General features: G+C 40.0%; 1 protein-coding gene across 12 annotated transcripts in view; it reads left to right on the top strand.

Moving 5' to 3' along the window:
- Scai (suppressor of cancer cell invasion) overlaps positions 1-25484 on the top strand; it is a 118151-nt gene that overhangs the window by 33730 nt on the left and 58937 nt on the right. For 11 of the 12 annotated variants that reach the window (XR_004770468.1, XM_027423639.2, XM_035446262.1 and 8 more), the window contains one exon: positions 20991-21122. Coding sequence is in view for 11 of the 12 variants with exons in the window: in XM_027423639.2 (XP_027279440.1) it covers positions 20991-21122 (132 nt within the window). In the remaining variant the exon portion in view is untranslated. Of the gene's footprint in view, positions 1-20990; positions 21123-24827; positions 25246-25484 lie in introns of those variants that run through there. The other variant, XM_035446265.1, reaches the window with a different exon arrangement.

Genomic DNA, 25484 nt, shown 5'->3' with positions numbered 1-25484 from the left:
TGTGGCTCCTCAGTTCCCTTAGTATACAAGTCCAGGAAACCTGATATAAACCACTTCTCCAAGCACCTCCTCCATCTTCATGTCAAACTTCTGTTATACCTGTCAAACATCTGTTATACCTGACCTTCGTGCTGTTCCTTAGACACTCTGGGAGACTTGAATCATGGCCTGTATTCTTGGTGTTTTCTCTACCTAGAATTACATGTTTCCCTCATAGCTTAAAAAAAGAATAGAAAGGTGGGATTCAAATATATTATGCAACAGTATGCATAGCAGCGTACTGGTCATAGTAGCCAAAAGGATAAAACAAATACCCATCCATGAATGAATTTATACACAAAATAGTGTACACATACAATCTGTTGTAAAAAGAAATTAATTGCTGACAGATGCAACTTGAGTAAACTTTAAAGACATCCTTCTAAGTAAAATAAGCTAGGTACAAAATGTCAAGTATTATTATAAGAATCTACTTAAAGAATTCAGTGTCAGGCTGGAGAGATGGCTCAGAGGTTAAGAGCACTGACTGCTCTTCCAGAGGTCCTGAGTTCAATTCCCAGCACCCACATGGTGACAACCATCCCTTATGAGATCTGGTGCCCTCTTCTGGTGTGCAGATATACTTGGAAGCAGAATGTTGTATACATAATAAATAAATAAAATCTTCAAAAAAAAAAAAAAAGAATTAAGTGTCCCCAGATTGCATGTAACTCCCATAGTCCCACAACATAGAATGAGGATTATAAGCTTGACAAATACCCTGGGTTACATAGTACAATTCTCTGTAGCATGAATAATAAAAACCCAGGGACAGATATTGGTGTTCAAGTTGAAGGTCAGAAAAGCAAAGCCGCCAAGCCACCAGAGAGTTCTTAACTCTACCAAGTCTAGGGCAATCCTGTCCTGAACATGGATGGAGACTAATTGCCAGCTCTGAGACCCTGCTCCTGTCTTATATACCTCTCTAGAGCTGGGATTGGCATTCACCACCAACCTGCTCTATGGCTAACTAGTGTGGCTGCTGGGATTAAAGGTATATCATATATACCATTAATATATATAATAGCACTTGGGAGGCAGAGGCAGGTGGATCTCTGTGAGTTTGAGACCAGCCTGGCCTACAAGAGCTAGTTCCAGGACAGGCTCCAAAGCTACACAGAGAAACGCTGTCTCAAAAAACAAAAAAACAAAGCAAACAAACTAAAAAAGGTATATACCTCTTATGTCTGTGGCTAGATTTGCATTCTGACCTACTGACATTAGATCATAAACAATCTATCACCATAGTTCCACTTTTTTGTCTAATATGAAAAGGAGGCTATAACTAATATAAGAAAGACCAGGTACAATAAGTACAATAGCTATATACAGTATATACAGGCAGTAAGTACATCAACAATGTCTGTACATGTGCATTTGACAAATTCAGAGAATATACTCCATTATCTATCCTATATTGGTGAGTCCAAAGTATTGTACCTAATTTGCTTTATATTAAAATTTCCATTATCAAATTATATTTTAATGTCACTCAACATTATATGCTTTACAACTCTTTAGCGAATTTCTTTTCTGAGTCTGGTAAACAAGGAAAACTATAACTGTCTAGTCTTAAACTCCCCCAGAGACCCATGAAGGAAATAATATTAACTGAGTAAATAAGAAGTGCAAGCAAGCAACTTCCAAACGATGTGAGAAATGACACAAACAGCTGGCTGCCTGGACAGTCACCCAAGGTCCCACTGCAATGTTGGGGCATCCATCTTCAGCCTACAGGCCTAGCATCTCTGACAGACTTTTCTATGAAGCAAGATTTTTAAAGGACTGTCCCACCTTGTCTTGACAAGGTTTGGCAAATACTCTCTTTTGTGTCCTGCTTGTCCAGTTTGTACAGCATAGGGTCAGCAGTCAAGGCAAGGACACTTTTTTGCCCAGTGGGTAAATTTTCCACAAGGAAAGTAAACTCCATGTGGAGTTTCTTTGATGCCTATCATCTTTGAAGTAGATTGGTGCTGCCAGGAACAGACATACCTCATTGTTGTTAAAAAAAAAAAAAGAAGAAGAACCTTAATATCTTAAATGCCATATTTTGTAGATCGTTGAATTGTTTGAAGAGGACCCGTCTTTCTAAAATGTATGTTTAACTTTGTAAACATACCTAGTATGACTACAAATTTGATTGTAATAGGTGACTACTTACTAATCTGCATTTCCATATCATCCTATATAGTTCGTAATAAAAGCTTTCAAGGACTAGAAATTTGCATTACATGAACTGTATAGATACAATACTTTGAATAAGATTAGAAATGTATATACAGTATGCTTTAACAAAATCTCAAATTTGTATCAATATACAAAATTTGTATACAGTATACAAAATCCAATCCAATGTAGAGTATTTAATACTAGAAGTTGCTTTTTAAAGTAGATTTAATATTCTACCTTTTATCTAATGTCTGTATCCTCCCTTCTTTCTTTTAGAGTAGATTCAATAATCTACCCTTTTATCCTATCATACCTGTACCCCTTTTTTTTCAAAACAGGAACTCTGAATCTAATCCCCCATGTTCAATTTCTTCCTGACTATACCCAATAACAACTTGAAACCAACCTCCTAAACAATGACAAATATCCATAACCCAATGGACAATGAAAAACCATCCACCCCACCTCTTGGGAATGTGGACATCGTGTTCTTAAAGCTACTTCCTGCTGTCTGGGGGTGATGGCATCTTCAGGGAATCCTGAAAAGAAAAATTTGGATTAATTGTCAAGTCCTGGGAGAGACTGCCTTATCATTTGTTACCCAGTCTCTGAATAATGGGAAAGTGCAGGGCTTGTCTCAAGTCCTGGCTAGAGTAGTCTGTGAGGCTGGATCATCTCAGCTAGCCACCTCAAAATTGTTCTGTGCAGTTTGTAGTTCAAAGCCAATCTTTAGTTGGTGTTGTTCAGCTTAATGGTGTTATTATCGTCCTGGTGGAATTGTTGATGTGGGGTTCCATCTTCTTTTTGAAGACTTCATAGTTCTCATTAGGTCAGAATATTTCTTTTCTTGATAATTTTTTCCCAGTAGTTGTCCCTTTTTCCTTGAATGCTTATTTGATAATTAGCAGGATGTCAATCCCGGTTAAGTTGATTATCCCCTCATATAATTGTTCCATTTTTAAATCATGCAGTGACCTAACCCTCTCCATTGTAATAGGGTTTCCTATTTTTTAATGTGTGTGGGGGACTCTCTTTTTACTAATTCCTCCCTTTAAGAATTCCCAATTGTCTTAATAAATCTGCCAACAGTGTCTATGAACTGAAAGGTGTAGCATGTCTGGCAGCCCTGAGGTGAGAGTGGCAGCCCAAGAGGGGCTGTAGGGAAAGCCTGCAGCCCACAGGGACGTGGGGACAGTGGTGGTCTGAAAAAACAGTACACAGGATTGTATGGAAAAACACATGTGGCTGAAGGCAGGGCCAGCTGGTCTAGGGGGGTTTGGGTGGCAGCTGAAGAATGTTTAGAGAGGCTACAACAGGAAAATCCCAGACTCAAAGACTTGGGGAAAAAAAAGAATTTAGCTGGCTGGGTAGGGACTCCAACAGGAGCCTCATGTTCAGCTCTGGCCTGGGCCGGTACCTTTAAAGCCACAGACAAGTGGATTTTTCATGAATTCATACCTTTATATTGGGCACTAATTTGTAGCATATTGGGGTTCAAACTAAAGATCAGGAAATCAAAGCCAAGCCTCCAGAGAGCTCTTACCTCTGCCAAGGCTTGGGCAGTCTGTACTGAACATGGATGAAGATTAATTGTCTAAGACTGAATGCCAGCTGAGACCCTGCTCTTGTCTTACATACTTCTCTAGAGCTGGGATTAAAGGTGTGTGCCACCACTGCCTGTTCTTTGTGGTTGTGGCTAGCTTTCATTCTGATCTACAGGCAAACTTTATTAGATCATAAACAATATATCACTACATTTCTCTCTCAGAAATACCAAAACAAACAAACAAACAAAAAAAGAATTTAACATACCTTATTAACAGACATGTAATTTCTCCATGTTCATTACCTGCACCTAAGCTTGGAGTGTTCAAATTCAGGTAGAACTTAAACCAAGATACTAATGATAATACTTACACTTTGTTAAAGGAAATACTATTACTTTTTTGTTGTTGTTGAAGCAAAAGCTTTTCTTAACAAAATTCTGAGCCAGGTCTGGTGAGGCACAGGCATTTATTCCCAGCACTCAGAAGGCAGAGGCAGGCAGATCTATTAGTTTGAAGCCAGGCCTGTCTATAGAGTGAGTTCCAGGACATCCAGAACTATACTGAGAAACCCTGTCTCAAACAAATAGGCAAACAAACAAACAAACAAAAACAACAACAACAACAAAAAAAAAAACAGAAAATCTATAGGGATTACATTGTGCTCAGTGTAATTTGGGGACTAACTGAATATGTCTTTTCTGTATTTCTTACATATGTGAAGGTATATTTGTCACTGCTCTAGAGGCAGAAGAAAAGGGGCTCTGGAAGAATGGAGCTTATATAAGAGGCAGACTAAAGCCCAATGCAATAACCAACTTTATTCAGACCATCAGCCAATTTATACTCTGAGGGTTAAGAGAAGTCACATGAGTAAAGTATACAATTACAAGAACAAGCTGTATGTGACAGATATGGTTTTCCATGAAGTTATATAACCAAATAACAATAGCTAGTTGTAATGAATAATATGAAGTAAACTCACTCCTATCCACTACACCTGGGTGGGACACAAAAGCATAATCCAAGAACAATTCCTTGTTTTTGAAGACACTGGGATCACAAGACTATTGTCTTGGTTCCTTGGAGTTTTCTCACAAGCACTCAGAAATTGCCTCACATGACTCCATTCATGGACTATGTTCTAACAGTGTTATTTTTCATTTTAATTTAAAAAAAATTTCTATGAGTATGTGTATTTTGCCTACAACATCGGTGTGCACCACATTCATGCAGTGCCCAAGAAGGCCAGAAGAGGTTGTGAGATTCCCTGGTAATCTGCCATGTGGGTACTAGGAAACAAACTCAGGTCTTTTGCAAGGGTAATATCTAAGTTTGAGTCCCCCCCCCCCCACACACACACCAAGACAGGGTTTCTCTGTGTAGCTTCCTGGAACTAGCTCTTGTAGACCAGGCTTGGTCTTGAACTCACAGAGATCCGCCTGCCTCTGCCTCCCAAATGCTGGGATTAAAGGTGTGTGTGTTCGAACACACACTGGCGCGCGCGCGCGCGCGCGCGCGCGCGCACACACACACACACACACACACACACACACACCGACACCTGTCTAGTTTGGGTTTCTATTGTTGTGATTAAATTCCATGACCAAAAGCAACTTGGGGAGGAAAGGGGTTATTTAATCTTACACCTGTACATCACAGTCCATGTTCAAAGGGCAGTCAGGACAGCCATGGAGAAGTGCTGCTAGTAGGCTTGTTCTTCATGGCTCGCTCAGCCTTTCTGATGGAACCAAATCCTTCTGTACACTATGAATATGTTTTACTCTCATTGATTGATAATAAACCTGCTTTGGACTATAGCAAGGCAGAAAAGGTCGAGGCAGGAAAGCTAAACTGAAAATACAGAGATGAAAGAGGGCCAAGTCTGGAGAGAGATTCGAGCCACCCTCCAGAGGAACAAGATATGTTAGAAGACAGGTAAAGCCACAAAACACATGGCAAAATATAGATTAATAGAAATGGGTCGATTTAAATTAAATTATAAGAGCTAATTAGAAAGAAAAAAAAAAGCCTGAACTAATAGGCCAGACATTCTGTAATGAATATAAGCTTTGTGTGACTATTTGGGATCAGACGTTCAAGACAAAAGCTCCGCCTCCATTTATAACCCAGGACACCAGCCCAGTGGTGGCACCACCCACAATAGCTGGTCCCTCCAACATCAATCACCATAGGCTTATACACAGGCCAGTCTGATGAAAGCATTTTCTCAATTGAGGTTCCCTCTTCAAAAATGACACATCCTTATGTCAGGTTGATGTAAAAAAAAAAAAAAAAAAAATTAGCCAGTACAAGCAGCAAGTGGTTTTAACTGCTGATCCATCTCTGCAGTACTTGTTTTTGTGCTTTTTAAGAACTGGAAGCAGGAGAGAGAGTTTTAAACTTGTAAATGTGTTTGCTGATTGAGTAATAGGGCACATCTCTGCAAACCCTGGAATTATCGAACCTCTACTGAAACAACAACCTGCCCCTCATATCTCTAGTTCTAGCCAGAGTAATTGCTTTCCGAATAATAGCTATTATCCCAGACAGAGTGAACGTTTAATAACTAGATTGGAGACATCTCTTTGCAGTGCACTAATAGGAAAAACACCAAGACAGTAATTCCCACATCTGACCTGCCCTACTTCTCCGTTTACCACATTGTGTCTGTCTGTATCTTGCTGCCTCATTTTAGGAATTCAGAGATTATAGTGACCCAGGTAATTAGTCATCCAAACTGTTTGCTATGTACATTGAAACTTTATAATAAGATTAATACAGCCATAGTATCCATAATGCTTGAAAGCTTCTGTTTGATTTTTGTGCATCAGTCTCGACTTATTAATAAGTCCATTTTCTACTTTTCTAGATTTATCCTCCAATAAAAGGTCATTTTTATTATTGTGGTAGTTTGAATATAATTAGCCCCCATAAACTCATAGGGAAGGGCACTATTTGGAATTGTGACTTTGTTGGAGTAGGCATGGCCTTATTGAAGGAAATGAGTCATTGTGGAGGCAGGCTTTGAGGTCTCATATATGCTCAAGCCACACCCACTGTTGCCTTTCAGTCAAGATGTAGAAATCTCAGCTCCTTCTCCAGAACCCCATCTGCCTGCATGCCACCATGTTGCATCATGATGATAATGGACTGAACCTCTGAAAATGTAGGCCAGTTCCAAGTAAATGTTTTCCCTGTGTTCCATTGCTGTGTTCATGATGTCTCTGCACAGCAATGGAAACCCTAAGACAATTGTTATACTCTAAATTATGTTCTAAATAGATTTGTGTTCTTGTTCACTACTTTGTTTTGAAATGGGCCTCTGTGTTGCCTGGGTTGACCTCGTTGGCCTCCTGAATAGCTAGACTATAGGCATGTATTCTGACTAAATATGTTAATCAATAGGGTTAGTGCTGGAATAATGAAATGTCTTCTGGTGATGGTACAAGCCTGTAATTCCACTGTTTAGAGGAAGAGGCAGGAGGATACTGGACTTGAGACTGCCCTATGTTCAACAGTGAGATCCTATCACAAGCTCTACCTCACTTGAAAGTTCTGTTGTTCATTGACAATCATATTGATTCTTAGATATTCACAAAGTACTATAATCTCTTTTGTAATGAAAGGTAGGTGTATTTCAAGACAGAAACAAAAGAAATTCCTTATAAACATACTTTGGGAAAGATTTTTGTACAATTCTTTTTTTAAAACAACAGGGTGTCTTACTTAGGGTTTCTGTTGCTGTGAAGAGACACCATAACCACAGCAACTCTTATAAAGGAAAACATTTCATTGGGATCATTGGGATGGCTTACTTACAGTTCATAAATTCAGTCCATTATCATCATAGTGGGACATGGCAATGTGCAGGCAGACATGGTGCTTGAGAGGTAGCTGAGAGTCCTGCATCTTGCAAGCAACAGGAAGTGGTCTGTGATACTAAGCAGTATCTTGAGCATAGGAGATGGCAAAGCCCACCCCCACAGAGAAACACTTCCTCCAACTAGGCTATACATAACTACTCCAACAAAACCATACCTCCTAGTAGAGCCACTTCCTTTAGAGGCCATTTTCTTTCAAACCACTACACAGTGTGCTACCATCTCCAGCATCACTTCTTCATTTTTTCTTTCCTCATTGAATTACACAAATCAAAGGAAGAACATTTTTGATGAAAATCATACATATCCCAATCTAAAATACTTAAATATGCTAATATGATTTATGATTACATATACATAATATATTTCAGACCTTTAAACCCTGAAGTATTTATAGACCTAGAAGGATGATACATTATATCTACATTTATTTAATATGCATGTATCCCTATACACTCATAAAACAGTTGTCATAGAATGTGATCCAAGGCATATTTTAAATAAGTACAAGTTGCATAGTTTATACTGTACAATTCCATTTTCATTTAAGAAAATATCATGCTTAATATGCAAAGAAAAGGTTTTGAAATGGTATACTTGTTGACTGTGAAGAGCCCTAGACAATGGAATGGACCCAAAGTCCTCAGGCTGAGCAGAATCAGACCTTGAGATAAAGATTCATAGGAAAATGACTTGCTAGAGTTTCAGAGAGGAGGAAAGTAGGACTGGAAGGAGACTGAGGCTGGACCCCAAGCAGAGTTGTAACATCAAGAAAAGCTAAGTGGACAGCTAGAGTTAAACTAAGTCAGTGACCAAAGAAAGGAAGTAGAGCCTGTGGTTCTTTACTGTTCTGTGTCCTTGGAACCTCCAATGGAGGAAAGGGTAGGTCAGGAAGTGCCTGGGCCCTGCATGAAGTCACCTTACAGAAGCCTGCAGGTGCTAGGTTTTGGAGATGTGGACTATTATGGTGGTTCACAGAGATTCGGGCTGCCTCTCCTCTCACTGCTGTGCTGTCACAGGGTTATTGCCCAGATCTGTGTGGTCCATAATACTCAAAATGATGTTCATATTCCTGTTAGAAAACAGAGGGAAAAGGCAGGGAAAGAACACATTGATTCTGATAAGGACCAGTTCTGGAAATTACATCTTACTTCAGCTCAAGTCCCATTGGCTGTGATTTAGTTTCATGACCTCCCCTGGATGCAAGGGAAAATAGTTTTATTCTGCTTGGTCTTGTGCCCAGCTAAAATAGGAGACTGCTATGCAACTGTTTGTATAGAAGAAAAGAGCATGTATCATAGAACCATCTGTAGACATCCCCACTTTGTATTTTATGAGGATATTAGTTTGGTTGGGTTTTAGTTTTAACAAGCACACATTTTATTTTAATTGTGTCACAGGTTAGGTCTCTAGGAAGCAGAATTTCAGGCAGAATTTGGTATGTGACATGTTAAAGCGTGCCCATAGGTTTAACCACTGTGGACATGATAGGAGTGAAGTAGGATTTGGCCAGAGAAGCTGTTGCAGTGCTTGCTATTCTAACAGTAGCCATCACTGACTGCATGGGGAGCCCTTGAGCTGCTGTTCTAGAAGACAGAGTTGCTCTACATAAGGCTGGAGTGCCTGATTGTGCCTATGTCTAGCTGAATTTTTGTCTAGCTGAATTTGCTGCTATAGTTGCCCCAAAAGCAGCTTCGTGGCAGTTCTCACAAGGGAATGTTCCAAATTATGTCTAATTTGTGATTAAGACCCAGAAAGAAAGCTAGAGAAACAAAAAGATCCAAGGTCCTTGTTCTTGCCACTCATTGGGTTTAGACTACCATGAGAAGAACCTGACTAGACAAGGCAGCTTTGCTAGGAGAACCCCACAGGGGCTGAATTTGCCCACTAAGTCCTTTCTTGAAGGCCTGCCTGTGCCTCCAGAGAACTGGGATTCCTCCCCTCCCCCCAACCCCCCACCTGCTCCCTACCCCATCCACCCTCCACTCCCCAGGCAGGCTAGGGCCCTCGATGAGGCTCCCCAAAGTCTACCAAATCATCCTGGGCTGGACCTAGGCTCACCAAGAATTTTTTTCTTTGTTGTTTTGTTTTTTGAGACAGGGTTTCTTTGTGTAACTGCTGTGACTGTCCTGAAACTTGCTTTGTACACCCGGCTGGCCTTGAATTCACTGACATCTGTCTGCCTCTGCCTCCCAAGTGCTTGGACTAAAGGCCACCACAGCAACTTTTACAAAGGAAAACATTTAATTATGGCTGGCTTAGGAAGTTCAGAGGTTTAGTCCATTATTGTCATGGCGGGAAGCATGGTGGTAGACAGGTGCCATAGAGGTAGCTAAGAATTCTATATCTAGGTCCACAGGCAGCAGGAAGAGACAGTGAGCCGCTGGGCTTAGCTCAAACTTCTGAAACCTCAAAGCCCTCACACTCAGTGACACACTTCCTCCAACAAGGCCACATGTACTCCAACAAGACCACACCTCCAATAATGCCACTCCCTATGAATCTATGAGGGCCATTTTTATTCAAACCACCACATATTGTAACCCATGGTGGTTCATTCTGTTTTGTTTGTCTCGAAACAAATAATTCTTTAAAGATCTGTCTTTTTGGCTACATTCGGTTTGTCTTCCATTCACATCAACTAATCCACTTTGTCCCCTTCATTACAGCAGCACTTCTAGTCAGAATTAGTGATCTCTATACCAGCAAAGTTAACAAGCAAGTCTTCACTAATGTTACTCAGCAACATTGAGATACCATACTCTTCTTAAAACATCCCTCACTTAGATCCTAAAACCCATCTTCTCTCCTTCATGACTCAGCCTCCAAGCATTAGAAATATGTCCTCAACCTCTGATCTCTGAGACCTTTTTCTCTGTCACTTATTATAAAAGTTGCCCATCATACTCAATCTTGGCTTTTTTTTATTTTCATTTTCTTTTTTTAAATACGGGATCTTGCTTTGTATCCCAGACTGCCCTTGAAGTATGTGGGCACACTGGCCTTGAACCAGCAATCTCTGCATCAGTCTTCCAAGGCCTGGAATTACAGGGATATAACACCAAGTCTGGTTACACTCCTGGCTCTAAATACCAACTATATACACCAACAACTCCCAAGATTTTAAGCTGCACATTAAACTTCTTGTCTTATTTGTTTCCTTTTTACAACTCCCTACTTGACATCTCTGTGAGGATGGCCAGTTGGCACTGATAACTGACCACATTGAAAACTGAATCCTACCCTACCTTCCTCCTCCCCCCAAAAAACCTGCTCTATTGATAATCTTGCTCATTTCAGTTAAGGACTGCACATTTACTAAAATCTCAGTTTGGAATATTTTTCTTCCAAAGACTTACATGTCTAATTCATCATTTTACTCAACATCCCAGTCAAACCACCTTTTCGGAGAAGAACCCTAGCTACATTATGAATTTACTTATTTACCATCTATCTCCAAATATAATTAAAAACCCCAGGAGGAGAATGTTGATGAAAGTTTCTTGTCCAGCCTGCTCCCACCACCTTTTTCAGCCCCAAATAAGCACATGGACGCTCTATTAGTTATAAAACTGTTGGCTGGTGGCTTGGGCTTCATATTGGCTGGCTGTGTCTTATTAACCCATTTCTATTAATCTATGTATTTCCACATGGTCTTGGATTACTGGATAACGCCTGGCATGTCCTCTCTACATGACAACTCCATCTGCCTACGTTTCCCAGAATTCTCCTCATCTCCTAGCCCTGCTTGTACTTCGTGCCTGGCCAATCAGCCAATCAGTGTTTTATTCATCAACCAATAAGAGAAATAAATATATATATATATATATATATATTATATATATATATTACAGAAAGACATCTCCCATCAGGACAAAATCTTCGTTTTAAAGTTTCTTTATCTCCAGTGTCAGACAATAGTTGCTTAAGAAATTCTTGGTTGCCAGGCAGTGGTGACATATGCCTTTAATCCTAGCACACATGTACACACACAACATACACATACAACCACATTTAATGTGCACACACACATGGGTTTGTATACATGCGTACAGTTACTGTAAGAGGTCAGAAAACAGATTTGGATTCTCTGTAACTGGAGTTAATGACAGACGTGAGCTGCCTGATGTGGGTGCTGGGAACTGAACTTGGGTACTCTTCAAGAGCAGCAAGGACTCTTTAGCCAGTGAACTGTATCTTCATCCTTCATTTTTCTGTTTCATGATGTCTGTATTTCAGATTAGATGGTCTTTCTTGCCTTTTTCAGACTTTATCTGAACTGTTTTTCAGGTTTCCCGTGTAACTCTGGCTCCTGGAGACTATAAATTAGGAGTGTCTCAACAGGCAAGGCATCGTTCACTTAACTAGTAGTGAGTTCTTACTCTTTTCTTTTTCTTAAACAGGGTTTCTCTATGTAGCCATGGCTGCCCTGGAACTAGCTCTATAGACCAAGCTAGCCTTGAATTCAGAAATCCACCTGCCTCTATTTGGGATTAAAGATGTGCTAATATCAAAAGTGAGCACCACCACACCTTGCCTGTTGGTAAGCTTCTTGAGGACAAGAACCATACCTCAGAGCTCTCTACATTAGCATGTCTCTGGTATGTTTGGCCTCAATAGTTTATGAAATGCCAGTCAGCACAATTGGCATTACATAATTGCAATAAGATAATTGTTTGGTTTTTGTTCTGTTTTTCAAGACAGGGTTTCTCTGTGTAACAGTTCTGACTGTCCTGAAACTCACTCGGTAAACCAGGGTTCCCTCACAGAGATCTTCCTACCTGTTACTGGAGTTTCTCTTTCCCGCCTGGTTCCACTGCCACTTCAGCCCCAAATAAGCACACAAAGACATATATTAATTATTAAACTGTTGGCTGATGGCTAGGGCTTCTTACTGGCTAGCTCTGTCTTAATTATTAACCCATTTCTTCTTTTTTTTGAATTTTATTTATTATGTATACAACATTCTGCTTCCATGTATATCTGCACACCAGAAGATAGCACTAGATCTCATAGTGGATGGTTGTGAGCCACCATGTGCTTGCTGGGAATTGAACTCAGGACCTCTGGAAGAGCAGTTAGTGCTCTTAACCTCTGAGCCATCTCTCCAGCCCCTTATTAACCCATTTCTATAAATCTATGTATTTCCATGTGGTCTTGGCTTACCAGAGAATGCCCAGACCTGTTACTCCTTTGGCGGCTATATGGCGTCCTCTCACGGTGCCTCTCTGCCTCTCTCCTCATCATCCTCCTCATCTCCTAGCCATGCCTATCTTCCTACCTCTATTGGCCAAACAGTGTTTTATTCATCAACCAATAAGAGGAACATATATACAGAAGGACATACCCCATCATGCTTCTGCCTCCCGATTAAAGGTGTGTGCCACCACCACCTAGCTTCAACAAGATAACTTATTTTACAACAGTAAACCATGCTTGTTTAGTTCCACAACTCTCTCAGAGAAAATGATTCAAATAAACATGAGGTCCATGCATCTATAGGTAGCCTCTATGTGAAGAGGGAGCTTTGCTCTTTCTGCTCACATGTTCTTGTTTTCTTTTGTATTTTTTCATGTTTTTGTTTCTTCTACCTATTAGTTATAGGGTGCCTATATGTGTCAGTTTCCATGATATAATCACATATTTTCCGTTATTATGTCATCCTTGTTAATAGAACTCCTCAATATTTTCTTCTCACAGAATTGTCCCAGTTTATATGCTAAATAAAATGGAGATCCCACTTAGATAACATTTACTATATGCAGACTTTTTTTTTTTTAAAGCATATTCTCAGTATACATGACAGTTCTTAAGAAGCAGCTCCTGTTATCCCCGTTTTATGTAATGGGAAGTCAAGTCCTGAGTTAAACAACTTTGTTAAGATTGTCCAGCTACATTTGAGTAGTTGGTGGCAGAGCCAGGGTTTCTAGTGGAGATAGTTTTGTATTTGTACCCCTAACCATTCCACCATGTTTCTTCTGTGCTCCTCCCAAATAATATCTTTCTGTAAAACACACACTACTCTATCAGGTGTCGTTTGACATAATTAATTTGCCTCTTTTTGGATCATAAGTTTTCTTTGGGTTTTCTTTGTTTGTCCTATCTTGATGAGTCGAAAACACTGTACCTAATTCACTATCCTAATTTTCATTATCAACTTATCTTTTAATGTGTCTCAACCTTTTCCACTTTACACCGCTTTAGTTTCCTTTCTGATTCTGGTAAATGAGGAAAACTATAACTATACTGTCTAGTTTCAACTCCCTCAGAGACCCAAGAAGGAAATAATATTAACTGAGTAAGCAGGAAGTGCCAGCAAACAACTTCCAAACGATGTGAGAAATGACAGAAAGAGCTGGCTGTCTGGACAGTCACCCAAGCTTCCACTGCAACATTGGGGCCTCCATCTTCAGCCTAAAGGCCTAGAATATCTGACAGACTTTTCTGTGAAGCAGGATTTTTGAAAGACTGTCCCTTCTTGTCTTGACAAGATTTGGTAGTCATTCTCTTTTGGGTCCTGCTTGTCCAGTTTGTACAGCATAGTGTCAGCAGTCAAGGCAAGGACACTTTCTTGCCCAGTGGGTAACTTTTACCACAAAGAAAGTAAACTCCAAGTGTAGTTTCTTTGATGCCTATCATCTTCTCTGAAGTAGATTGGTACTGCCAGGAGCAGACAAGTCTCATTGTCTTTAAAAAAAGAAAAGAACCTATGTTATTAAAACATCTTAAATGCCATATTTTGTAGATCTCGTAAGTGTTTGAAGAGGGCCAGTCTTTCTAAAATATATGTTTAACTTTGTAAACATACCTAGTATAACTACAAATTTGATTGTAATAGGTGACTACTTACTAATCTGCATTTCCATATCATCCTATATAGTTCGTAATAAAAGCTTTCAAGGACTAGAAATTTGCATTACATGAACTGTACATACCTTGAACAAGATTAGAAACATATATACAGTATGCTTTAACAAAATCTCAAATTTGTATCAATATACAAAGTTTGTATACAGTATACAAAATCCAATCCAATGTAGAGTAATACTAGAAGTTGCTTTTTAAAGTAGATTTAATTTTCTACCTTTTATCTAATGTCTGTATCCTCCCTTTTTTCTTTTAGAGTAGATTCAATAATCTACCCTTTTATCCTATCATACCTGTGAAAGGTTCAGGCATTATGCTGGCCTGCCTCTGTTACCTGTCAGAATCCACTCAGGCAGTACCTGGTTCAGCCCAGGGTTCCATAGGAACTAAGTCTGCACGCAGGTTCAAAGGACTCCTTTAAAAGACAGACCCCTGCCCATTTATGCTCTCTCTACTCTTCTTTCTGCTTCTGCTCTTCTCTTCTCCCTGTCTCTTTATACTCTCTCTGACCCTTTGTGGCGACTGGCCATGGCGGTCAGCCATTAACCATGTTCCTCTTCTCTCTTAGTCTCCCTACTCTACCAGGCCTATAATAAACTGGTTAATATGTCTCATCTTGCACTCCTCTTTTTCTTTATATCTAATTTAAACAAAAATCTAACAACCTGTACCCCCTTTTTTTTTCAAAACAGGAACTCTGAATCTAATCCCCCATGTTCAATTTCTTCCTGACTATACCCAATAACAACTTGAAACCAACCTCCTAAACAATGACAAATATCCATAACCCAATGGACAATGAAAAACCATCCACCCCACCTCTTGGGAATGTGGACATCGTGTTCTTAAAGCTACTTCCTGCTGTCTGGGGGTGATGGCATCTTCAAGGAATCCTGAAAAGAAAAATTTGGATTAATTGTCAAGTCCTGGGAGAGGCTGCCATATCATTTGTTATCCAGTCTCTGAATAATGGGAAAGTGCAGGGCTTGTCTCAAGTAGTCTGTGAGGCTGGATCATCTCAGCTAGCCACCTCAAAATTGTTCTGTGCAGTTTGTAGTTCAAAGCCAATCTTTAGTTGGTGTTGTTCAGCTTAATGGTGTTATTATCGTCCTGGTGGAATTGTTGATGTGGGGTTCCATCTTCTTTTTGAAGACTTCATAGTTCTCATTAGGTCAGAATATTTCTTTTCTTGATAATTTTTTCCCAGTAGTTGTCCCTTTTTTCTTGAATGCTTATTTGTCCAAAGATCTTAAATTCAGCCGGGCGTTGGTACACGCCTTTAATCCCAGCACTTGGGAGGCAGAGGCCAGCCTGGACTACAGAGCGAGTTCCAGGACAGGCTCCAAAGCAACACAGAGAAACCCTGTCTCGGGGGGAAAAAAAATAGACAAAATAACCCCAAAGATCTTAAATTCCTCAAGATGTTTGTTTTTATTTTTCAGAAAAGACAAAAACAAAAACCTTCCCAATCCTAACTTTGGGGAGATTCCTAATCTAATCTTTATCAAATTTGATTCATGGTTTCTCCTGAAATTGTCATTTTATCTTCTAAAACTCTTCAGTCATCCAGAGTAGTATGTTTTCTTACAATAGGCATTAGATTCTTTAATTGCTCTAGGAAGGAGTTTCCTCCATGTTGACAGGAAACAACTGAGTCGGGTTAGGCATAGGGGCCTGTGAGAGGCCCCTCAAGGAGTTCACAGACTTTGAATGGCTCTTGTTGACCTACATTCATTAGTCCAATGCCTGCCTTTGCCACACCTTCTGCACAGTCCAGAAGTGAGGGGCATTCTGTTTGGATTATGCTTAGAAAAATCATTGTTTGTAGGAACGCCCTGTTTACAATCCCTTTTAAGGTGACCTTGTTGCCACAATTAAAACATTTGACATTTTGATTTTTCTTCAAACTTCTTGAAATCACCTCTTCTATCCATGCATCATCTTGGTCATGAGATTCAATATTGATTGTATCTTCCTCCAAAGGTGCTGATCTTGCCTTTAAAGGCCTAATTATCCTTTTGCATTGAGAATTAGCATTTTCAGAAGCCAGAGATTCAATTATTATTTGTCTAGCTTCTGAATCTGGTATCATTCTATTTACTTTTGAAGTCAGTCTTTGTAAGAAATCTGTGAAGTCTTCCTTTGGGCCCTGTATAACATTAGTAAATAACTCAATTTTCCTTCCTACTTCTCCAGTTCTGTCCCAAGCATTCAAATCTGCTGCATGGCATAAAGCCAGGGCATGGTCATCACATAGAAATTGCCTTTCTGTAGTAGCACAATCTCATTCTCCAAGAATTTGATTTTGAGAGATTTCTATCCCTCTAGCTTTACACTGTTGTTTAATAGTTTTAGTCTCTTCTCTTAACTAATTCCTTACTTTAAGAATTCCCAATTGCCTTACCAAATCTGCTGACAATGTCAGTGAACTATTTGATGTAGCACATCTGATCTGAGAACTAGCTTGTGTCTGTGAGCTGAGAGTGGCAGCCGAGGAGAGGGGCAGTAGGGAAAGCCCAAAATACATGGTGGGGGTCGGGGGAGCCGGCTGTCTAAAAAACCCACACATGGGATTTTGTGGCAAAACACATGTGGCAAATACGATTTGAAGGCAAAGCCAGCCAACCGGTCTAGGGGAGTTTGGGTGAAGACAGTTTAGAGAGGCTACAACAGGAAAATCCCAAACTTACTCAAAGACTTGGGGAGAAAATCCTAGCTGGCCTGGGGTGGCACCCCAGCGTATAGTTCTGGCCTGGGCTGATGGCTTCAAACCCACAGGCAAGTGGCTTTTTCATGGGTTTGTACCTTTACAAATTTTTTTTGTTTATTTTTTATTTGTTTTACATTCCAACCACGGTTTCCTCTCTGCATGTTCCCTTCCCTCACCTCCTTTATATTCCCCATCCACTCCTCAGAAAGGGTACTGCCTCCCATGGGAGGCAACGAAGCCTGACATATCAAGTTGAGGCCGGACCAAGCTCTTTCCCCCCTGCATTAAAGCTGAACAAGTCATCCCATCATAGGGAATGAGTTCCAAAAAGCCAGGTCCTTTGCCAGAGGCAGATCCTGGTCCCACTGCTCAGGGCAAACAGACCAAGTTACCCAACTATCACCCATATGCAGAGGGCCTAGGTTGGTTCCATGCAGGCTCTCCAGTTGTCAGTCTAGAGTCTGTGAGCTCCCATAAGGTTGGGTTAGCTGTCACTGTGGGTTTCCCCATCATGATCATATAATCCTCTTTACTCCCAACCCCCTTGCTCATATAATCCCTCCTCCCTCTCTTCGATTGGACTCCTGGAGCTCGGCCCAGTGCTTGGCTGTGGATCTCTGCATCTGCTTTCATCAGTTACTGGATGGAGGTTCTATGACGACAATTAGGGTAGTCACCAATCTGATTTTGTTGGGCAGTCTTTTCAGTCTAGGAAATGTATTGATTATTTCTATAACTGTTTCTTCTTCCTTGGTCAGCTTTTCTGTCCATATACACTATTATTGATTTATCTTAACACTCTAGTCCTTGTATCCCTTTACTTATTTTTCATCTCTTCCTGATAACTTTTGGCAGACTACCTTAAAGCTGGCATTTGTAAATTATGAATTGTTTTGAAAATCTCCATCTTGCTCTTCAATACTTCTATAAAGTTTATTGTTTTGGAGGTTTTATTTGTTTTATAATAGCAATGCCTGCTTTGTTTCCTTTTTTTTTTTTTTTTTTTTTTTTTTTTTTTTTTTTTTTTGGTTTTTCGAGACAGGGTTTCTCTGTGTAGCTTTGGAGGCTATCCTGGCACTCGCTCTGGAGACCAGGCTGGCCTTGAACTCACAGAGATCTGCCTGCTTTGTTTCTAATAGTCTCCTTTAATGAACTTTATTCTATTTACATTTTTTTCCTCCTGTGAAGTCATCTGACTGCAGACATTAGCAGCCGTCACTGATGAGAACATGAGATAGAATCAGGAAAGCTACAGCTTGGTTTATGCCTCTCCTGTTGTGCTTAGGAAATGAAGGGGCAGGTTGCAGTTGTGTATTAGGAGATTTGCCAGGTTCCGTATCTTTTATATTATGGTTTGAGCTCCCCTCTTAGGCACAAAACTATTCCTGATCTCTTCCCTCTAGTCCATGAAGTGAGAAGACCGATAGGTAACAGAACATGGGAACATGCAAAAACTAGCCATGCATGTTAAAAATTACTTCAGGACAGGAGAGATCGGGGCTCAGCAGCCAAGAGCCTGTATTTCAGGGGGGAGTGGGAGAATGGGAAGGAAAGGGAACTGGGATTAGTATGTAAATTAAGATTGTTTTTTAATTTAAGTTAAAAAATATAAAAAAAAAGAACATGTGTTGCTCTTCCAGAGGACTGAGTTCAATTCCCCATACCCATATTGGACAGCTGAGCTGCCCATAACTACAGCTCTAAAGTGATCGAACATCTCTGAACTCCACACACGTGGCACACACTCACATAGACACATAGTCACACAAATACATTCAATTTATAAAAAAAAAAAAAAAAAAGGCCAGTTGGTAGTGGTACACACCTTTAATTCCAGTACCCAGGAAGCAGGGTAAATGGATCTCTGAGTTCATGACTGGCTTGGTCTACAGAGCTAGTCCCAGCAGAAACCCTGTCCCAAAAAAGGAATGAATGAATGAATGAATGAATGAATGAATGTGAATGAATGAATGAGGCTTTACTACCATCTGTCTCCAGTGACACCTTTGTGTTACCCAGAAGGCTTTTGACTGCCCTAGCTGTGCTGATAGTTTTACTGCCTTGCATCCACTGTTGTCTGTCCCAGATAATGTTGGAGAGAAAAAAGTTCATTAGAATAACTCTGCCAAGGGCTAAACAGATGACTCAGCAGTTAAGAGCATTTCCAAAGGACTTGAGTTTGGTTCTCAGAACCCTTGTCAGCTTACAGCCACCTGTAACTAGGTTTCAGGGGATCCAGTATCTCTAGTCGTAGGCACCTGCACTCATGTGTACAAACCCCCACACACTTATACACACACATATTCGAATTTTTAATCTATAAAACAAGTCTTTTATTTGTACATCTATAAAACAAATCTTTTATTTTTAATTTAAAAAGTAAGTATACCCTAACTTCTTGCTCTGATCTCTGGCACTTGTCTATTCTTGTCTTCTTGTCTCACTATACTGGACCAAAGTTTACTGCATTGTCCCAGGAATTTCTGTCTTTGTAAACAAAATGAGTTATTGTTTTATATCTTAATTTAGTACAGGTTGCCTTTTTAAAATGGCTAATTAATATAATTGATTACATGTGGAGATAGCTTGAATTCAATAAAATGTAGATTAAATATTTTCACATGATGAAAAGGAGGATGATTTACAGGACTTGGTTCTCTCTGTCTACTCTATAGGGTTCTAAGAATCTAACTCAGGTCATCAGGCTTGACAGCAAGCTCTTTCTTTACCCATTGAGCTGCATTGCTAGACAGATCAAAAGTACAGTTTTAGTATATACCTCTATGTGAGATAATTTTTGTGTTTGTGAGACAGTTTTTATCCTTTTTATATTCATTGCCTTGCCTTTTTTTTTAAGGATGTGTATGTACATATGCTATATGTGTTTCTGTTCATTTGTGTACTGGTACATATGTGTGTGATGGGTGTCATTTGTTATGTGCTATCAGCCTTGTTTTTTGAAATAGGTTCTCTCACTGTAACTTAGAGCTGGCCAACTCAGCTTGTCTGGCTGTCTCTTACTCCTTACCTCTGGGATTATATGTACCACCATGCTCAGCTTTTTGTGTGGGTGCTGGGATCATACTCAGGTCTTCTGCTTTGTGGCAAGCACTTTACCTGCTGGGCTATCTCCCAGTCCCACCTTCACCTTAAATAGAAGTGGAAATCAGACATAGCATTTGTATTCTGTGCAGGAATTTATATTCTGTGAAATACTTCCCTGGTTCACTCTTTGGACTCATTAGATTGTTTGTATGTTTTGATTGTTATAATAATAAATTATGGAGAAGGTGAGAAGGATTATTTTCTAGGATAAATTTACAGAATCAAATTGGGCAAATAGGTAAAAGGATCAATATTTCAGATTACTAAACAGACCGATGCCTGCAACAGAACAGGAATTCAAATTATAGTTGTTAGATGAAAGAACGTTAAAAATGGCTTTGTATGTGTTTCCACCAGTTCTTAACACTAGGGTGTGAGATCGTTTATTTTCCAACATATATTACATGTTTTGGTTATTTGAGTAATCAAAAGAATCCCAGCACTCGGGAGGCAGAGGCAGGTGGATCTCTGTGAGTTCGAGACCAGCCTGGTCTACAAGGGCTAGTTCCAGGACAGCCTCCAAAGCCACAGAAAAACCCTGTCTCAAAAAAAAAAAAAAAAAAAAAAAAAGAATTCTCTGTATCTTGAGAAAATGCCATCAGCTGCTGTAATTAGGACCTACTCCTATCCTCTGTTCATCAGCTGAGTAAATGAGCATATGTTTTCTTACAGGACTGAATTTACTCTTAAAGAAACCATGTCATCTGGAGGTGCTGAAGATGACATCCCACAAGGAGAGAGGAAGACAGTTACAGATTTCTGTTACCTTTTGGATAAATCCAAGCAGCTGTTCAATGGGTTAAGGTTAGTAGACTCTTGATACATTAAACTTTTCTCTAGTTCTCCTTTCCTCCCTCGCTGATAGATAATAGGTTTCTAAAAGTTGCCAGGCGGTGGTGGCGCACGCCTTTAATCCCAGTACTCGGGAGGCAGAGGCAGGCAGATCTCTGTGAGTTCGAGACCAGCCTGGTCTACAAGAGCTAGTTCCAGGACAGCCTCCAAAGCCACAGAGAAACCCTGTCTCGGAAGAAAAAAGAAAATTTATGCATACAATCAGATATATGATGTATTTTACATATATTAAATATATATACACTGTATTAGAAATAATTGCAACTTGGTGAAGAAGCTCATGCTTGTAGTCCCAGCACTCCTACCCGGCTGAGGTAGGAGAATCACAGTTAAGTCTGAGGTTTAAATGGCCAGGTTGGCCTGACCTAAAACAAGAACCTACCTTTATATATATATATATATATGTGTGTGTGTGTGTGTGTGTGTGTGTGTGTGTGTGTGTGTGTGTGTATGTATATATGTATATATGTATATATGTATATATGTATACATATATACAAAGTGGCAGGAAAGCTAGTGCATAAATGATGAAGATCACAGCCATATATACAAAGAACAAACAGAAAGAAGAGACTGTAGTCTTTTTCTTTGACAATATTTACTCTTAGATGAAAAACCATGCATTGGGTTGAAGACCCTTGATACTTTTCCAAAGGCCCTAAGTTCAGTTTCCTGTGCAGCTTACAACTACCTGTAACTCCAACTCCCGAGGATCCAGTGCCCTCTTTGGCAGTTACACACAAATAAATCTGAAAGATACCATTACCAGTCAGCAGGCTAGGGTCTTTTGCTTTATCTTGATAGGAATTATGAGTAGGCAGGGAGATTCTTGAGTAGGGCCTATTGTTCCAGACTTTAAAAGTGTGGGACTTAAAGCTTTGGACAGTCAGGTTAGAGGATTGTAGCTCTGTGCCCCAGTATTTAGAAGCTAACATAAACCTCTTCTAGCATTGGTAATCAGGGCAACAGACAGCAAGCAAGCAGTGACTCCTAATGTTACAGCTCTTAGACAGATGTTGGAACCCTCAGCCTTTAGCAACAAGGGCATTGGGATTCTCAGCCCTCTGCACTGGTTAATGTTATATGTCTTGAGCCTTTGATGTCTATGATCCTTTGTCCTTAATGTTTGACAGCTCCCTGAAGCTCTTGTAGCAAGTAGAGCCTACAGTTTCTTACCTTCTGAGCTTCACGGTCTTGTGTCATTGGCTGTGATCTTCATCATTTATGCACTAGCTTTCCTGCCACTGCTGTCTCCTTTGCAGTGCAGTTGACACTGCCTTTTCTTCCTCCATTGCTTCCTGCTGGTGACACTGCTGATGTCAGCCTTTGTTCTACTAGCTCAGTCTTCTTCACAAAATGATAAAAATCTAAAGTAGGCTAGAAAAAAGACCTTTCATTGCTGTGTCTGTTGTTGCAACACAAGGGGGCAGCACAAGACAGTGTCTCAGCTGGCTTCGCAAGTGAGCCAAACAGCCTACTTCTATAGCCAGAAAGAGGTGTGGGAAGGACATTTGCACCAACCATAGCAGATATTCCTGCCAAAAGGACTGTTTTGAAACACTTGTAGCTGGAATAGTACCTTCTAGGGACAGAGTTGCACTTTGTTAGCAAGCACTGAGATCACCCCTGTAGTTTCCACAAGATGTCTAAAGAGTGTTGGCATGAAGATAGTTGGCCAGGCAGTTTGGCTGATATTCCTTCCCTTAAGCAAGCTGGGATACCAGGAAAGGTCTAATGTCTATCAGGAGTCAAATCACCAAATTGCCCTACATCCTTGTATATTTCAAGGAAAAATGAAACATTAAAGTAGGTATGTGGAATAAAGGCTTATTGAATTATAAAATTTAACTTATAAAATTAAGTGACTTAATGGGTATTTTTATTTTAAAAGTTTTTAGATTTATTTATATGTATGACCAATTTGCCTGTATTGTATATAAGTATATGTACCATGTATGAGCCTGGTGCTCATGGAGAGGAAAAGAAGGCATCAAAACTGGAGTTACAGTTGTAGGCCAACATGTGGGTGCTGTGAACCAAACCCAGATCCTCTGTAATAACAGTAAGTGCTCTAAACAGCTGAGCCAGATATCTCTGTAGCCCTAACAAGTGTTTAACAGTGCTTTAGCAGTGCTTAACTTCTGATTCAAGGGGAGGTGTTTCCCTCTAATCTGTCTGAATAGGAAAGACAAGAAGTATTTGTTTTACTCAAGTTAAGAAGAGCTCTTTCTTTAGATGACTATTTTATTGTTTTCTATTGTTTTTATAGATGGCTTTATGTTCATTTTCCATTCATACTTGATTGGCATCTGATTTTATGCATGAAGGTATTCAGGTTCAAGCACCCTATTCTTTTTTTTTTTTTTTTAATGTGTATGCATGTATGTGAGTATACTGCATGCATGCTTGGATGCATGACTGGTACCTGTAAAGGTCACAAGAAGGAGCTAGAGTTATGGACAGTTGTAAACCACCATGCAGGTCCTGGAAATGAACCTGGGTCCTCTGGAAGAGAAGCCAGTGCTCTAACAACTAATGTATCTTCGTAGCACAACTGTGTGGTTTTGAGACACAATCTTCTTGAATGCAGGATAGTGTCTTCATGAAGTAATGTCTTAATTTTTAACAATACTAATAAGAATAAACTTTGATATTTTACCTTGAACAGTGGATAAGAAAATCCACCAGAGAGTCACTTTAGTGTTTTATGTGAGTGATCCTCTTCAATTTAAGTCTTAAATAAAGTTCAAATCTTCTGTGGACACTTGGGTCTTGTGCAAGGTTCATGGCAACAACCCTACTGGGTAGCCCTGGCCTCTGTTTTATAGAGATAGTGGTATTTTGATTCTCTACCAACTGCCTTGTCTACCCCTGGCTTTTTCCCCCCATTGTTGGGAATCAAACCCAGGTTTGGTGCATGCTAGGTAAGCATTCTTTTGTTGAGATATACATCCCCAGTCATTAAAAAAAGAAATTGGTTTTATTATTTAACAGTTGCTTATTGTTTCATATCTGTATCTAGAACTGTCTTTATTATTCAAATTATTTTTATGTATATGGTTGCTTTGCCTTCATGTTTGTGCACGTGCAAGTCCAGTGCCACCAGAAGAGGGCATCAGATCCCCTGAAACTGAAGTGACAGATGGTTGTAAGCTGCCATCTAAGCTAGAAGTTGAAACTGGGTCCTCTTGTAAAGCAGCCCCTGCTGAGCCATCTCTCCAGCCCCTAAAGACTTTTAGCATGGAGTATTAAACATGTTTTAGTAGAGGGGCTAAGAAGGTAGCTCAGTTGGTAAAGCATTTGCCTTGGAAGCTGAGATGGATCCCTGAGTGTTGTGATACACACTTGTCCTTGCCTGGGGAGATGGAGACAGGAGGATCCCTGGGGCTCCTTAGCCATCCAGTCTGACCAGCTTGGTGAATCTTGAGGTCAGTGAGAGACCTTTTGTTTTGGTTTTGGTTTTGGTTTTTGGTTTTTGGTTTTTGGTTTTTCGAGGCAGGGTTTCTCTGTATAGCTTTGGAGCCTATCCTGGCACTCACTCTGGAGACCAGGCTGGCCTCGAACAGAGAAACCCTGTCTCGGAAAAAAAAAAGAAGAAGAAGAGAAAAGAACATTATTTTAAATTCTGAATGTGTGTGTGTGTTCGCACGAGTGCAGTTTTGAGTACAGCTGCTCTTGGAGTCCAGAAGAAGCTGGATCCCTAACCCTTGTGAGCCACCTGGAGTGAAAGCCATGAACTGAACCCAGGTCTGATGGGCGCTGAAGAAATTCATTGTTTGTAATATGGCAGGGATAGCCATTTGGACAAGAAACTGTTTTTGTCTGGACTGTTTGACTGTATGCTATGTAAACTGGACGTACAGTACCCACAGAAAAGGGACTGCTAAACTTGCTAAGATCAGACAAGATGGTTCTTCAGGATTCCTGAACTACTACAGAGAAGAAAGCAACTGATGAACTTTGCCAATACAAGGCAGAAGAGATCTTCAAATTTCTTGCTTCATTGAAAAGTTTGCCAGATACTATGGACCTATGGGCTGAAGATGGATGCCCCAACATTACAAAGAAACTTTGGGTGACTATCTAGACAGCAAGCTGTCTCTGTCAATTCTTGATTTTATATTATATCCTTCTGGGGTCTTTGATGGAGTTAAAGACAGACAGTTATAGTTGTTTTCCTTAGTTACAATAGAAGATAAATTAGATATAAAACTTTAAACTTGCAAAGATAGGGTAATTGATAGAGTATTTTCTTTGAATTTTGCCAAATGTAAATGGACTAAATATTGTCACTATAATTTTTGCTTGGTAACT

The sequence above is a fragment of the Cricetulus griseus genome, chromosome 6 (genome assembly GCF_003668045.3).
Source record: "Cricetulus griseus strain 17A/GY chromosome 6, alternate assembly CriGri-PICRH-1.0, whole genome shotgun sequence".
Taxonomy (NCBI): Eukaryota; Metazoa; Chordata; class Mammalia; order Rodentia; family Cricetidae; genus Cricetulus; species Cricetulus griseus.
Note: the sequence above shows the minus strand (reverse complement) of the source record. Positions and strands in the feature narration are given on the sequence as shown.